Here is a 13425-nt window from a genome sequence, read left to right as displayed (position 1 = left end):
CCGCCGCCGCCGCCGCCGCCGCACGCCTACCCGTTCGCACCGGCCGCCGGGGCCGCCACCAGCGCCGCTGCAGAGCCCGAGGGCCCCGGGGCCAGTTGCGCGGCCGCCGCAAAGGCGCCGGTCAAGAAGAACGCGAAGGTGGCCAGCGTGAGCGTGCAGCTGGAGATGAAGGCTCTGTGGGACGAGTTCAATCAGCTGGGCACCGAGATGATCGTCACCAAGGCTGGCAGGTCAGGGCGCCCCTCTCCCTGCCGAGACCTTACCCACGTGGCCACCCGGTCTCGGGCAGCGGGCTTTGGCTCGATTCACGCGAGTGGGACAGAGAAGCGGGGTGGGGGGCGCGGCCTGGCCACCTGCGGGCCCCTCTCGGCGGGGCTCCTTCACTCTCCGCGGTCCCGGCTCCAGCGACAGCCGCTTGGTGCGCCGGGCCCAAGGGGACGGCGCGGGAAGCCAGGAAGGCGGCGGAGAGAAACACCGCGGACCTGCCGCTTGACCATCAGCCTCTAGACAGGGCGCCGCCAGCAACGGACCTGCTCTGCTCGGAGCACTCGGGCCTTGAGGGGAAGGCAGCTGCCTCCGAGGGGCCTCAGCCAGCTCGCAGTGGATCCCACCTCAAAGGAACCCTGGTCTTTGGTTTCCTAGTTCAGTCTACCCCCACTAAAGAGGGGCAGCTGGACAATTGGAAGATTTTAGAGGAGAATCAAGACTCTGAAACAGTGTGTTCTGTTCCGTGGAGGTTGCCATCCAGTGTTCTCAGGCCTAAATTCCGGGTGATTGTGGGGCCTGGTTCGGCCGCTGGGGCCCGCCGCCTTCCAATGGCCTGTATTTGTTGTAAGGGCCCAGGGAGAAGAAGGGGAACGAGTTTTTCGATGCAACCGATTTGACCAACAGACAAAGGCCGGTGCTGGGCTGTGTCTAATGTACACAGAGAGACACCAGCTCTGTGTCCGCCTGGCCAAAGGGAGCTCAGGGCCTGTTTGCAGAGCCTTCTCATGGTTTCTGTTTCCTTGCTGAGGCCATCCTCCCTGGGAAGCCTGGGCCGCTGGAAGCTCAGCTCCAGCTCTGAGGGTCCTCTCCGGGCCCTCCTTGCTGTCCTGGGCAGGAGGCTCCGCTGAGGACTGTGCCCTGGCCTCTGGTCCAGTAAGAGCCGAGGCACCAGCCAGGCTTCACCCCAGGAGCCAGCACTCTTCGGCACCCTCAAGCCTGCAGAGGCAGGGGGTGGGCTGGTGGTGGTGGTAGGTCTGCGCAGGAGGGCCAGCTCCGTGGCACTTGCTTTCTTCCCCTTCTGCCCCGTAGGGAATGAGGGGGAGCCGTAGGAAGGGCTAGGGGGCCAGGCCTAGTGCTGTGCTCCAGGACACAGCGGCTGGCACCGCTGCCCATTGGGACAGGGCCACCCGCATTCAGTGGCCCATCCTGGAGTGGCATGGCCCTTTCAAGAGCTGGATCTGGTTGAGTTGGAGTCCTGGGGAGGGAGAGGTAGAGACTATGATGGCACAAGCCAAGTCCACCCTGAGTAGCTGTGTCTTGGGGTTACAGGGGAGGAGGGGAGTGGGAACTTGCATGTATTTCCGAGGAAGGTAGGGAGACTCTGGCACGGGGCGGGAGTCAGGGCCTGATAATTGGGCACAGTCAGGGCTGTAGGCTCCAAGGCTTTGGCCCCGCTAAGGGATTGGGGAGTAGCCACAGACCCAGTCTAAAGGGCAACCAGGACTCCTCGGAATCACACAGACTACCCGGTTTCACTTTGTTTGATCCGGGAGCGTAGACGGGGCTGGAGGAGCTGTGTGGAGTGCTGAGAACCGCTCGGACTGGGTCCTGCTGCTGGGGTGTTGCCAGCTGAGGCTAGCCCAGCAACTGCCGGGCTGAGTCCACGCAGGCAAGGGTGACAGAGGCATCGGCCATTTTTGTGCTTATAGAAAGAGGGCAGAGGCCTGCCTTACTGCTCCTCTTGCCCTGGCTGTGCAGAAACCTAGTCGGGTTAGAGCAGCTGAGTGAGGGATGATGAAGTGGAGGGAGCAGGCCCACAAACCAAATGCAGCAGTCGGTAGGGAGCCTGTCCTTCCCCTGGCTGGTCAAGGTGGGGCAGCCCTGCCCCTCTCCACCTAAGGTGACCTGCCTCCCTGCTGTCCCCAGGCGTATGTTTCCCACTTTCCAAGTGAAGCTTTTCGGCATGGACCCCATGGCCGACTACATGCTCCTCATGGACTTCGTGCCTGTGGATGACAAGCGCTACCGGTGAGCACCCAGCAGCACCCTGGGAGGGCGCCTTGGGACGCCATGGGTCCCTGCCTGGTGATGCTTTGGGTGCAGCCCACGACATTGATAACTGGATGGTCCCTGACGTCTGTGCCAGCTTCCCCACCAATCTGCGCGTCCCGTTCCCTCCCCACCTGGTCGGGCCCTAGACTCAAACACCTCACCCTAGGGGATCTCCAGAACTCCCATTAGGAGGTTATGCAGGCTGGTTACCTCCCCATCAGCTGTAGACCCAAGGCAGCTTCCATATCCCTGGGCCAGCCTGGCCCGAAGCGGGGCAGGCCCCAGCACAGAGCCCCCACTTTCTTTCCATCTGTTCCCACGAGGTGAGCGTGGGCACCCTGTCCCCTTCCTTCATCCCCAGGGAATGCTGGGCTCCCCTGGAGCAGGGCAAAAAAGGTGGGGTGACTGGGAGAGATTATGCAGGGCGGGTCTTAGCCGCCTGGACAATTAACAGCAATTGATAAAGAACGTAGTTTGCCCTGTGCCCCAGGCCCTGTTCGGGGCCAAATCTGAGCTCCCTCTGAGCAGCGACACTGGAGGCCAGCCAGCGCGGAGACGCCCAGAACAGGCAGACCCGCGTGCGGCGAAATATGGCACCAGGAGCCCAGCTTCTCGCCTCCCACCTCCCTCCTCCCTCCTCAGTGCCTGGTTTCCTGCTGTCTTGTGTATTGGGACAGGAGGGAGTTTTCTGTTTTCTCTACAACCCCCTCGGTAAAGCTCCCAGCCTGCGTGGCAGCCGAAGCCTCAATTTCACCGATAGGGAAACTCATCTGAGGCACTTTCTCGGGGTTTACTCGGCAAGGCCCTCTCGGTGCATCCCCACATGACGTGACCTGTGCTCCGGTGCCGTCCCAGGTACGCCTTCCACAGCTCCTCCTGGCTGGTGGCTGGGAAGGCAGACCCTGCCACTCCAGGCCGAGTACACTACCACCCCGACTCGCCTGCCAAGGGTGCACAGTGGATGAAGCAAATTGTGTCCTTTGACAAGCTCAAGCTGACCAACAACCTGCTGGACGACAATGGCCACGTGAGCGACCCCCTTCCCCAGGCTACCAGGCTGTCCCTCCTGCATGTCCTCTGGAGTCCCTTCTGACCGGAACCAGAGGCAGAGCTCGGGCAGCTTGGGGTGTGGATGAGGAACAGGCTGCTGAAAGCAGCCCTCTGGTCAGGGGCTTACAGAGCCTGGTGGACTTCGGGCCTGGGAGAGTGGCCACCGGGCTTCCCTCACCCCATTCCTGATCTTTTGTGGGAGATTTTTAACTGGAAAGGATGGGGGTGAGTGTGGGGGTAGGTGCAGGAGGCTTTTATGGAAGCCAGGCTGGCGGCCTGGGTCGCAGTAGTTCTTGAGGATGCAAGGAAAGAGAACTGCGCCCCAGAGTTTTGCTGCTCAGGAGTGTCTTTCTCCGTGCCCCCCCCCACCCCCAGTGAGGCACATCTCCTCGGGCAGTGGCCAGGCCTCCTTTAGGGAGTCCAGGGTTTTGCCCAAGTTCTCCAGGATGTTCATTGCCTATCCAGGCCTTGGCCAGTTTCCTAGCTCCCACCTCACCATCTTGTCTTCCAGATTATTCTCAACTCCATGCACAGATACCAGCCCCGCTTCCACGTGGTCTACGTGGACCCCCGCAAAGACAGCGAGAAGTATGCCGAGGAGAACTTCAAGACCTTCGTGTTTGAAGAGACGCGCTTCACCGCGGTCACTGCCTACCAGAACCACAGGGTGAGGCCCTGAGGACCGGCACCGTCAACACTTCTGGGATAGGGTGCAATTGTCAGTCCCTGCCTGGGGAACAGAAGGTTTGGACCTGCAAGTTGTGGGCCCCAGTGGAACAACCCGCATACCCGCAGGCATCCCCACCCCCCAAGGGCCTCAAGCAGCCCCCTCCCCTCTGCCGCAGGACGTCCCAGCCTCCTATCAGGTTGACCTCTCAAGCAGCAACTGTCAATGTGGCCTGAAAGTTTGTTTTCCAAACCATTCCGGAAACTTCCCGTCAGGGGCCAGATCTGAGATTTACCCAGATTCCTAGGGCGCCCCTTCGCTCTTCTCCACTGCCAGATGGGGGTGGAGGTGACCGCACTCCCTTCCCAGCCAGGGGGCTCAGGGTCTCCATCCCGACTACTTGGGGTCCTCGAAGGGGATCCACTCCCAAGAAAGGAGACTCCCGGCAGACCCCCCGCGGGAGAAAGGCACACTCTCCGTGGGGGAGGGGCGGCCGCCGGTGGGTTCTTGTCGGCCCGGAGCAGAGGGCTCCTTCCTGGAGGAGCCTCCTCTTAATACCCCCAGCTCTCCGCGGAGGTCGGACGGCCCCCAGCGCAGGGGCTCGAGCCGCTCGCTCAGTGCGGTCTTCCTCGCAGATCACACAGCTCAAGATCGCCAGCAACCCTTTCGCCAAAGGCTTCCGAGACTGCGACCCAGAAGACTGGTGAGTGTCCTCCGAGGAGACCTCGAGCGCCCGGCGCCTGCACAGTGCGTTTCCTGACGCGCCGCCCGCCTCCCTCCCACAGGCCCCGTAACCACCGGCCCGGCGCGCTGCCGCTCATGACTGCCTTTGCGCGCTCGCGGAACCCGGTGGCCTCTCCCACGCAGCCCAATGGCGCAGAGAAAGGTAGGGCCGGGGTCGTGGAATCCGGGCCGCGCAGCCCTGCCCGCGCTCCGCCCCTGGGAGGAGGCTGCGCCTGGCCTTGCCTGCGCCTCAGGGGCGCTCGCGGCCTTCCCGCCGCTTGCACAACGGCCGTGGCGGCGGGCAAGCGTGCACTCGCCCGCCCGGCCCGACGGCTGAGCCTCGCCCTGCCGCCCGCCCCGCCGCCCGCGGAGGGGCGCGGGCCCCTGGGGAGGGCCAGGGTCTCTGCCGGTTCGGGGAGAAGGGGCGGGGAGCCGCCTAGCACCTCCTTTGGCCGGCGGCACTCTCGCGGGTCCCTTCTGCAGCGCGGCCCCTGCGCTCACCCTCCGCCCTTCTCGCAGACGCGGCCGAAGCCCGGCGAGAATTCGAGCGCGAGGCAGGCGGGCCGGCCGTGCTCGGGGACTCGGCGCCTCCGCCGCTGCTGGCGCGCGTGCTGAGCCCCGCGTTGCCCGGGGCTGGCGGCGCCGGCGGCCTCGTGCCTCTGCCCAGCGGGCCCGGAGGCCGGCCCAGCCCCCCGCACCCCGAGTTGCGCCTGGAGGCGCCCGGCGCGTCGGAGCCGCTGCACCATCACCCCTACAAGTACCCGGCCGCCGCCTACGACCACTACCTCGGGGCCAAGAGCCGGCCGGCGCCCTACCCGCTGCCCGGCCTGCGCGGCCACGGCTACCACGCGCACGCACACACGCACCACCACCCCGTGAGCCCGGCGGCCGCCGCCGCCGCCGCCGCTGCCGCGGCCGCCGCGGCCGCCAACATGTACTCGGCCGGGGCCGCGCCGCCGGGCTCCTATGACTACTGCCCTAGATAACGCGGCTCCCCGCCCGCGGGCCCGGCAGCCCTGGGGCCGGCAGGGAACCAGCCCCAGCCCCGGGCCACCGCGGGTCCCCCCTTCCCCGGCCTCGCAGTCCTGGGGGGTCCTCCACCCTTCGCCCAAGCGCTGCCGAAGGACCTGATTCCGCAGCTCGGGCGCCGCCGTGGCCTTCCCGCCCCCCAGTCCCGGGGCCACGGGCCGCGCCGCCAGTGCCAAAGCGCCCGGTCAGCGCGGAAGGAAGTGATATTTATTGTTCTCCGCGAGACCGCGTCGGCCCGGCCCGGCCAGCAGTTGCAGTGTAGACCCGAGAGCCCTGTCTACAGGCGGTGTAGATACGTGTAGATATTTGTAGATACTGTAGATACAGTGCCGTCGGCGACTCGATAAACAGTTTCGCCTCTTTTGGAAGCTGCCTGCGTGTCTATTTATTTGCGATTATTTAGATCAGGCCGGGGGGGGGTCTCGGGGACTTAAGGGTCTCCCCAGCCCCAGTACCCGCAGGCTGCACGTCGGGCATTGGGCCGAGCGGGCGGGGGGGGGGGCGCCTGCAGTGCCCTCGGCGCCCCTTTCCAGAGCCTCTTCCCGGCCACGCCTCTCCCCGCCCCCTCGGCGCGCTCCCCGCCGGGGTTTGTCCTCACCGCCCCCTCCCAGCTTTCCCCGGCCACGTCCACACGCCCCTTTCCCACTTGGACCTCGCAGCTTCACCCCAACCTCCCCCAGGCTGTGGGTACCAGGGCTCCCCACCCAGTCCCAAGTGTATATCCGCCTTTTTGCTTAAATTCCTCCTCCGGACTGTCGTCTCCCTCCTAGGACTGGGCCCGCGCCCGGGCCTGTTTCCAGGACCAATGCTGGTTCTGCGTGCTTTTCCACGGAAGCTGGGAATGACTGTCACGACAGAACACTGTCCCTGGGGACTGGAAAGGGAGAAGCCCCGACTCTGATAAAGGAAAGACAAAAACAGGCAGTACTGCTCTTCTGGCGCTTCCCCCGCTGGCCCTTGCCCCCCGCCTGCGCTTCCCCCTGTTTATTGACTCTATTCACTGTGAGTGTCCCCATGGAGTGACCTGGACAGGGGGCACAATGACAGTGGTCATGAGTCATCTTAAAACCTGTCTGTGAAGCATTTTTCCCAGGCCAGGTGGGGAGGGACCTCTCCCCATCAACTCAACACCAGGGATGGGACAGAGGAACCCTTTGATCCCTCCCTTCCTGAGTCCTGGCAGGAAGAGCTGACAGCCAGTCAACGTCAAGGCTACTAACTTGGACGCAAAATGAACGGGAAATGCGGGTGGTTGAGGTTCTGTCCCAGTGCCTGTGGCAATCGCCACCACATGGCAATGGCAGCCTGATCCCACCTCTGCAAGGGCATGGCCAGGCATTTCCTGATGACTGTCCTGGACTGGACGCTTTCTTCCCAGACGTGTTTGCCCTGGGGGTGTGAAGTGGCTGAGACATTGGATGGCAGGAACTGGTCCCATGAGGTGGGTCTAGGAAGGGAGTGGGTGACCAAGGCTGCTAAAGAGTGAGCTCTGGAACCAGGGCTCCCCAAAACCCCCAAGTGTGTTTGTTGTCAGGGAGTGAAGATTTGCAGCATCTGCTCAAGTGGCCAGCAGGCTCCGTGGACACAGACAGCTGCCGGGATACACGTTTCCTAAGGAGAGCTCTGGACACCCATCCCTTATGGACCCCTGTCCATCCCCGCACTGCAGATGTCCCGCTGGGAGCAGCCTGTTTCAAATTTGCACCACAAACGGACCCACACCCTTCCTTGTTCTGGGAGGCCTGAAAGAGCGATGAGTCACGTCTGGCCCTGCAGAACCAGTGTCTCCTATGGGTGCTGGGCACCTCTCCGGGGTCCACTGTGATTCTCAGGCCTCCCTCTCTGCGCAGTTTGGACACCCAGGCCTTGGGTGGGGGGGCGGGGTGAGCACCTCAGTTGGAGAGATCTCCGTTTTGCTTTTGTTCAAAGCTAAGGTGAGGAGAAGCACTGCTTTGGTCTAGTGATGGCGTCTATTGTCTGCGGAGGACAGGACACAGCCAACACCTGGACCTTCGGTGCGCGGCTCACCATCCTTGTGCACGTGACCCCTCCCATGTTCATTAGCCACTCGAAGTGGAGAGCCACACTGCTGCCCAACACGGTGGCCACTAGCCAAAGGGGGCCACTCACATTTTAATCAACGAAAACCGAATAAAGTTAAACATTGAGTTCCTCACTGGCTGCATTCCAAGTACTAGACACTACATATGAGGGCTTGCCCTGTACTGGAAAACAGCCCCAAAGCCATGGTTTTCTCACCTCTGCTTGATAGATGAGTTTGCCCGGATAAGGACTTCTTGTAAGTGGGATTGTGCAGCGGGGGGCCTGGGCTGGCTGTCCCATGCTGCTGCTCACTCGGCAGTTCTCAAGGCTGACCAGTGTCCAGTCTCCGGTGAGGGGCACTTGGTTGTTTTAGGATGGGCGCTTCAGTCTTTGGTGCTGAGGGCAGGGCTGGCGCCTCTGGGCAGCCCTGCTGTGCGCAGGCCGCACATCACCTCTCGAGGTTACCGGCCTTGAATCCTGGGGCGGGGTGCTGGAGGAAGGGCTGATTCCGGTTACCCAGCTCCTCCTGGGGGCTCCAAATTCTGGAAAGGCTCTAAGGCCATCTCTTAGCCATTCCTTCCTGAAACAAGTGCTTGGTGAGCACCTCCAGCTGCAGGCTCTGGCCGCTGCTGCCATATGGGACTGACACGACTGTGGGCATCTGCCCCTGGACAGCCCTTGACCTCCCTGTGAAGCATCTGTCCCAGCAGCTTCCTTTCAGTGACCATCTTCTCACTTCCGTTTTCCTCACTTGCCTGCCCTTTCTATGAGCCACTGTGCTGCGCAGGGCTTGGGGGCCTATCCAATCTGCCTCCTCTTGGGCTCACCCCTCGCTGTTGGACACCCCCACAGCATCTTCCTCTGGGTCCCCCAGTTGGCCCAGAGGCCCCTCACCTGTCTCTAGGTGTCCAGCTGCCAGAATGGGGGAGGACAAGAGTTTGGGCTAGTGAGGACCTCCGAGATCTTCTGTTACAAAGATCCCAGGCTCCTTAACCCTCAACGTCCTTCAAAAAACAACAGACACCCTGACTGGTATGCTCAGTGGGTTGGGCATTGTCCTGCAAACTAAAGGGTTGCAGGCCCCATTCTTGGTCAGGGCTTGCAGGTCAGTCCCAGGTTGGCTTGCAGGCCAGTCCCAGGTTGGGGGCATGCAGGGGCAATTGATTGATGTTCCTCTTGCATCGATGGTTCTCTCCCTCTCTTTTGTCCTCCCTCCCCCCTCTCTCTAAAAAAAATAAATAAAACCTTTAAAAAAACAATAGACACCGAATGTGTAAAATAGGTAAATTCCTAAGTGGAGGAGAGGTGAGTCTGTCCACTCCCCCCCTTCACTCTTCTGGGTCCCATGTGAGGGGTTTAATGAGCCCACAGACCCTGGAGTGTGGTGGGATGTCCCCAGGCAGCCCAGCTCCCTGTTCTCAGAGGAGGAAGACCAGTCAGGATCCACTGTCCTCAGCTGTGGAGCTTCCATCTGTGACTTAAGCATTCCAGCTCCCGGGGAGGCTTGGGAAACTCTGCCCTGCTGCTTAGGATGTCCCAACACCAACAGCTGGTGTTTCAGAGGACTCACCAAGTGCCAGGTGCCCCAAGGCCCCATGGTTACTGCCTTCTCTCATCTAAGTCTCAGAAAAGCCACGCTGGAGGAGCTCTGATAATGGCCCCCTGGAACACAGGGCATTGTCCACAGTCTCATTGGTGGTTCAAAGACAGTCTGGGCTAGGACCTTCCCTCGTATTGCCACTTAAGCAAAGCTGGTGACGCTGCATGCCTTTATAAAGACAAAGATAAAGTACCAGAAACCAGCGTGCTGGGGAGCCATATGGTGCTGCAGATGTGGGCACAGGTCTCTTGGCAAACGGGCTGGTTACAGTCTTCCCCTCAGAAACATTTGGGGTGCAGAGGCTGTGCAATGAAATTTGGCCACAACATGAGGGGAGCCTAAAGCCTGGAGCTGCAGAGGAGGGGGATCCTTGTGTTGTAGGGCTCCAATCTCTGCCCCAGAGAGTTGCAGCCCCCCTCTCCTCTAGCTGGGGAAGTCCACAGAGTGTGTGGAACCCATATGACTGTGGCTGGGTGAATGCACAGCACTGATCTCCAGGTGTGCTGCAGATCAAAGCGCCCGTGCACCGGAGAATTCCCGGGGCCACAGCTGTCGAGGGCAGAGCCGTGTGCAGGCAGACGGAGGGAAGGTGGGGGTGCGGAGCTTCTTCTAGGACCAAAGGGATGATTCCAGGGGTGGCAGGAGCACAACCCAACCTGGGGCTCCGTGCAAGGGAGACCATGCTCACTGGCTCCACGGGCCTGTGCCTCAGTTTCCCCTTAATGCTGTGGTGCTAACCCCTGCCTGTGCATCCGATGTGTCTGCCCATCCTGACCCCAGATACCTCCTCCTGACTGCCCTTGCCCCTCAAAGCCACCTCTGTGTCTAGCCAGGGAGTAGGTGGGGGGTGTGGCCCTGCGGCCTGGTGGTGGCACCCAGCCCTGAGTGAGGAGGATGGGGTAGTTTCCTGGTCTACCTCACACATTTTCTGAATTAAAAAAAATACACAGCCGTGCCTTTGATTCGATTCCCTTTCCTGCTTGTCGCACTACTTCAAACCAGATGGCTCACGAGATGAAGTTCTGGAGTCTCGGAGTCTGTTCAGCTGCCGCCAGGTCTGTGTGTGGGAGACAGCAGAACCAGAGGTGTTTTGTTAAAAGCAGCTCACGTGAGGGAGAAGCTTAGGCCTTAATAGCAGTAATTAAATTATCTTCTTAATTATAAAGAGCAATGGTATTGTAGACATCCTTTATCTATCGGTTTTCAATTGCATAAAGTAAGCACTTAATCCTCTCCTTCCAGTGGCTGCCACCCGCTTCCCCCCCCCCCCCCCCCCCCCCCCCCCCCCCCCCCCCCCCCCCCCCCCCACCACCCCCCCNGCCACCCCCCCCCCCCCCCACACACACACACCCCCGGGCTCACTAGAGCTGCTCCTGTCCTGGAGACATCCATCAGGGACACGTGAGGGTGTGTCATCTGTGTCAGCGACGCTGAGATGGCTCCAGTTCCTCACCTCAGCATCTCTGAAGTCGGGGCACACCTCTATCAAAGGGGCTCCCAGGGTAACTGGAGGCCTTTTCCTTGGGGACTCAAGCACCTTAGATTGGACAGGGCCCAGACTTGAGGGATTTGGTTATTCCTTCAGTCATGTATTTATGTGAGCCTGGTGAGCCTGGGGGGGAGCCCAGAGCACCCCTGGGTGCTGGCATCTCACCCCAGGAGACCTTGCAGATCAGGACCTGGCTCCTCAGGCCTCAGTCCCTGAGCTTCGCCCCACCTTGGCCCTGCCCCCAAGGCTGGATACACACACCCCATCCTCCTTGCCTCCTCTTCGCTCCTGTGTCACCCTAGCCTCATGTCCTATCTCGATTTTTCCTCCCATCTCCAAACACACCTTTTCTCCCACAAGGCATTTTCTCGAATCTTCCCCAGGGTTTCTTTCGTGACCTCATCACAGCAAAGGTGGTGATGGCAGCCAGGGCCAGTGGAGGCCTTGTTAAGGAGGAGTCTAACCTGCTCACCCTGCTCAGGAACGGGGTCTCCCACGCTCAAGGTGATTCTGGGAGAGAGGAGCCATTTCTCAGGGGCAGCCACTTTTCCCAAAATGCAGAATTGCAGGAGACTGGGTCAGCGGGGCGAAGCTTCAAGGGAATGTGTCTGCCTACAAGGAATGGAAGCAGAAACTCGCACCCGAATGTCAATAGCAGCCGGTGTCGCCAGACCCAGGCCACAGGCCAGGTGTGCCCAGCAGGTGGGCAGGTGAGCACTGTGGTTCCTCCACCTGCAGGGCAGGATCCAGCAGTGAAGAGGAGGGAACACAACTTGGGTGCTTGGCAACCGTGTCAGGTGAGCAGACCAGCCAGGCTCAGGGGGCGGTGCCGGGGGTGAGTCCATCTATGGGCAGGCGGCGTGTGGAAGAGACGAAGCTGCAGAGAGCGAGTGAGCAGGGTGCCGGGCTGCGGGGTGGCCACTACAAGGGGCAGGGTGGTGTCCCCAGGCAGTAGAAAGTTGCCACCATTCACACAACCATCTACCAAAGAGTGAATGTTACTCAATGTTAAGCTCTGCTCTCACATATTAAGAACCTGCCAGGCCCTTTCTTGCCTCCTCCTTTTCTTCTGTTTTGACCCTATTCTGGTGTGTCTGTTCTTTCCCTTCTTCTTGGCTTCTTTAGTGAAGTTGAATAGTGTCCTTTCAATAGTTTAAGGATTTGTTTTTCTCAGTGAGCAGAGGAGTGTGTTTGTTCCTTACTCCTCCAAGTAGGTAAGAGTGATGTCAAGTCTCATGGGTCAGGGGTAGGAAAGGTGTGTGCTGTGGCCCCCACCGCGTCCAGTCCTCCTGCCCACCTGGGCATTGCGGCTCTAGTCTACAAGGTGAAAGGGACTCATTTTGTGAAGTGTTTTTCTGCTCTCACCTGGAGTTGTCACCCCCATGTCCCAGGGGAGCAGAGCGAGCTCTGGGTGTCTAGGATCACACACCTCTGAACCTGGAACACTCGGAGGTACCAGCATGCACTTTTTGACACTTTGGGCCCGGGGTGTTTAATGTTGAAGCTGGGTGCTGGCTGCACAGGACAGCTATTTTTCCCTTATCTGGCCTGTGGTTGAAATTTCAATATAAAAAATTATGAGTTATCCAGTGAATTCTCAAGATTAATAAATTATATGTTGTGTTATAAATGATTCCTATATAGTTCTACTCCAACTCAAAATCTTGAGTAAATCGAAATCAAAATCCAAAGGCTGTAGCGAAGTAAAATTTCCCCGATGTTTAAATATTCGTTGCAAACTTATTAAAAGTCCTTCTAAATATTTAACAAAAATGACAAGCCTAACACATCAGTTCTAAAAATGCCTTAACATTCCAGGAAACACACATACACATGAAATGAGAATCATTAAAAGCTGGTTTTAGCCCTGGCTGGCATAGCTCAGTGAATTGAGTGCGGGCCTGCGAACCACACGATCGCGGTTCGATTCCCAGTCAGGGCACATGCCCTGGGTTGCAGGCCAGTTCCCAGCAGGGGACTCACGAGAGGCAACCATACATTGATATTTCTCTCCTTCTCTCCTTCCCTTCCCCTCTAAAGATAAATAAATAAAATCTTTAAAAAAAGCTGGTTTTAAAAGCACTGTTTTTAGGTTCTCTCTAGATGGTTTCTCCTTCTTTGTTAGGTGTGTTCTCAGCACCCACAGGGCTCAACCTGCCGACCAGGTTGTAGGAAACGCAGCTCTGGGTCAGGCGCCACCTCGAGGGCCTGGTGCCACCATTGAGAGAGGCTGGCCCCATGCCGGCCTCAGACCAAGCCTCTCTTTATAACAACGCTCTATAGATTAAGGAATTCATAGCAATAGCCCTGTCTTTCACATTTGTATTCAGTTTCTGACCCTTGGCTTCTCTCCCTCAGTTGAGGGCATCTCTCGGTTTCCTGTGGGTGGGAAGTCCTGACCCACTCACTGTCCTGTGATTTGGGGATGTGATCCTCACATGTCTGGATGAGCAGCTTTCCTCGTGAGTGAGCACTTTGTCACACCCAGCAGGGCTGACTGAGGGGTGCTGTGTGGGTGACTGGACAGTCCCACCTGCAAATAGCAGGACCAGGTGCACGGCCCCT

General features: G+C 59.6%; 1 protein-coding gene and 1 long non-coding RNA gene across 2 annotated transcripts in view; one reads left to right on the top strand and one right to left on the bottom strand.

Moving 5' to 3' along the window:
• Positions 1 to 6634, top strand: part of TBX1 (T-box transcription factor 1) — a 13883-nt gene extending 7249 nt beyond the window's left edge. The window contains exons 8-14 of the mRNA XM_037067433.1: positions 2 to 230; positions 2134 to 2235; positions 3115 to 3286; positions 3821 to 3976; positions 4612 to 4679; positions 4762 to 4862; positions 5219 to 6634. Of these exons, the coding sequence (XP_036923328.1) occupies positions 2 to 230; positions 2134 to 2235; positions 3115 to 3286; positions 3821 to 3976; positions 4612 to 4679; positions 4762 to 4862; positions 5219 to 5685 (1295 nt within the window). The 3' untranslated portion in view covers positions 5686 to 6634. The remainder of the gene's footprint in view (position 1; positions 231 to 2133; positions 2236 to 3114; positions 3287 to 3820; positions 3977 to 4611; positions 4680 to 4761; positions 4863 to 5218) is intronic.
• A 3394-nt stretch (positions 6635 to 10028) lies between these two features.
• On the bottom strand, positions 10029 to 11563 carry LOC119001837 (uncharacterized). The gene is made up of 3 exons (XR_005069642.1): positions 11477 to 11563; positions 11206 to 11370; positions 10029 to 10428 (listed from the first exon to the last, which is right to left on the bottom strand). It is a non-coding gene; the product is annotated as an uncharacterized LOC119001837 (long non-coding RNA).
• Positions 11564 to 13425: the final 1862 nt, after the last annotated feature.

This window comes from Sturnira hondurensis, unplaced genomic scaffold (genome assembly GCF_014824575.4).
Source record: "Sturnira hondurensis isolate 20B ecotype Veracruz unplaced genomic scaffold, ASM1482457v3 Scaffold0017254, whole genome shotgun sequence".
NCBI lineage: Eukaryota > Metazoa > Chordata > Mammalia > Chiroptera > Phyllostomidae > Sturnira > Sturnira hondurensis.
Note: the sequence above shows the minus strand (reverse complement) of the source record. Positions and strands in the feature narration are given on the sequence as shown.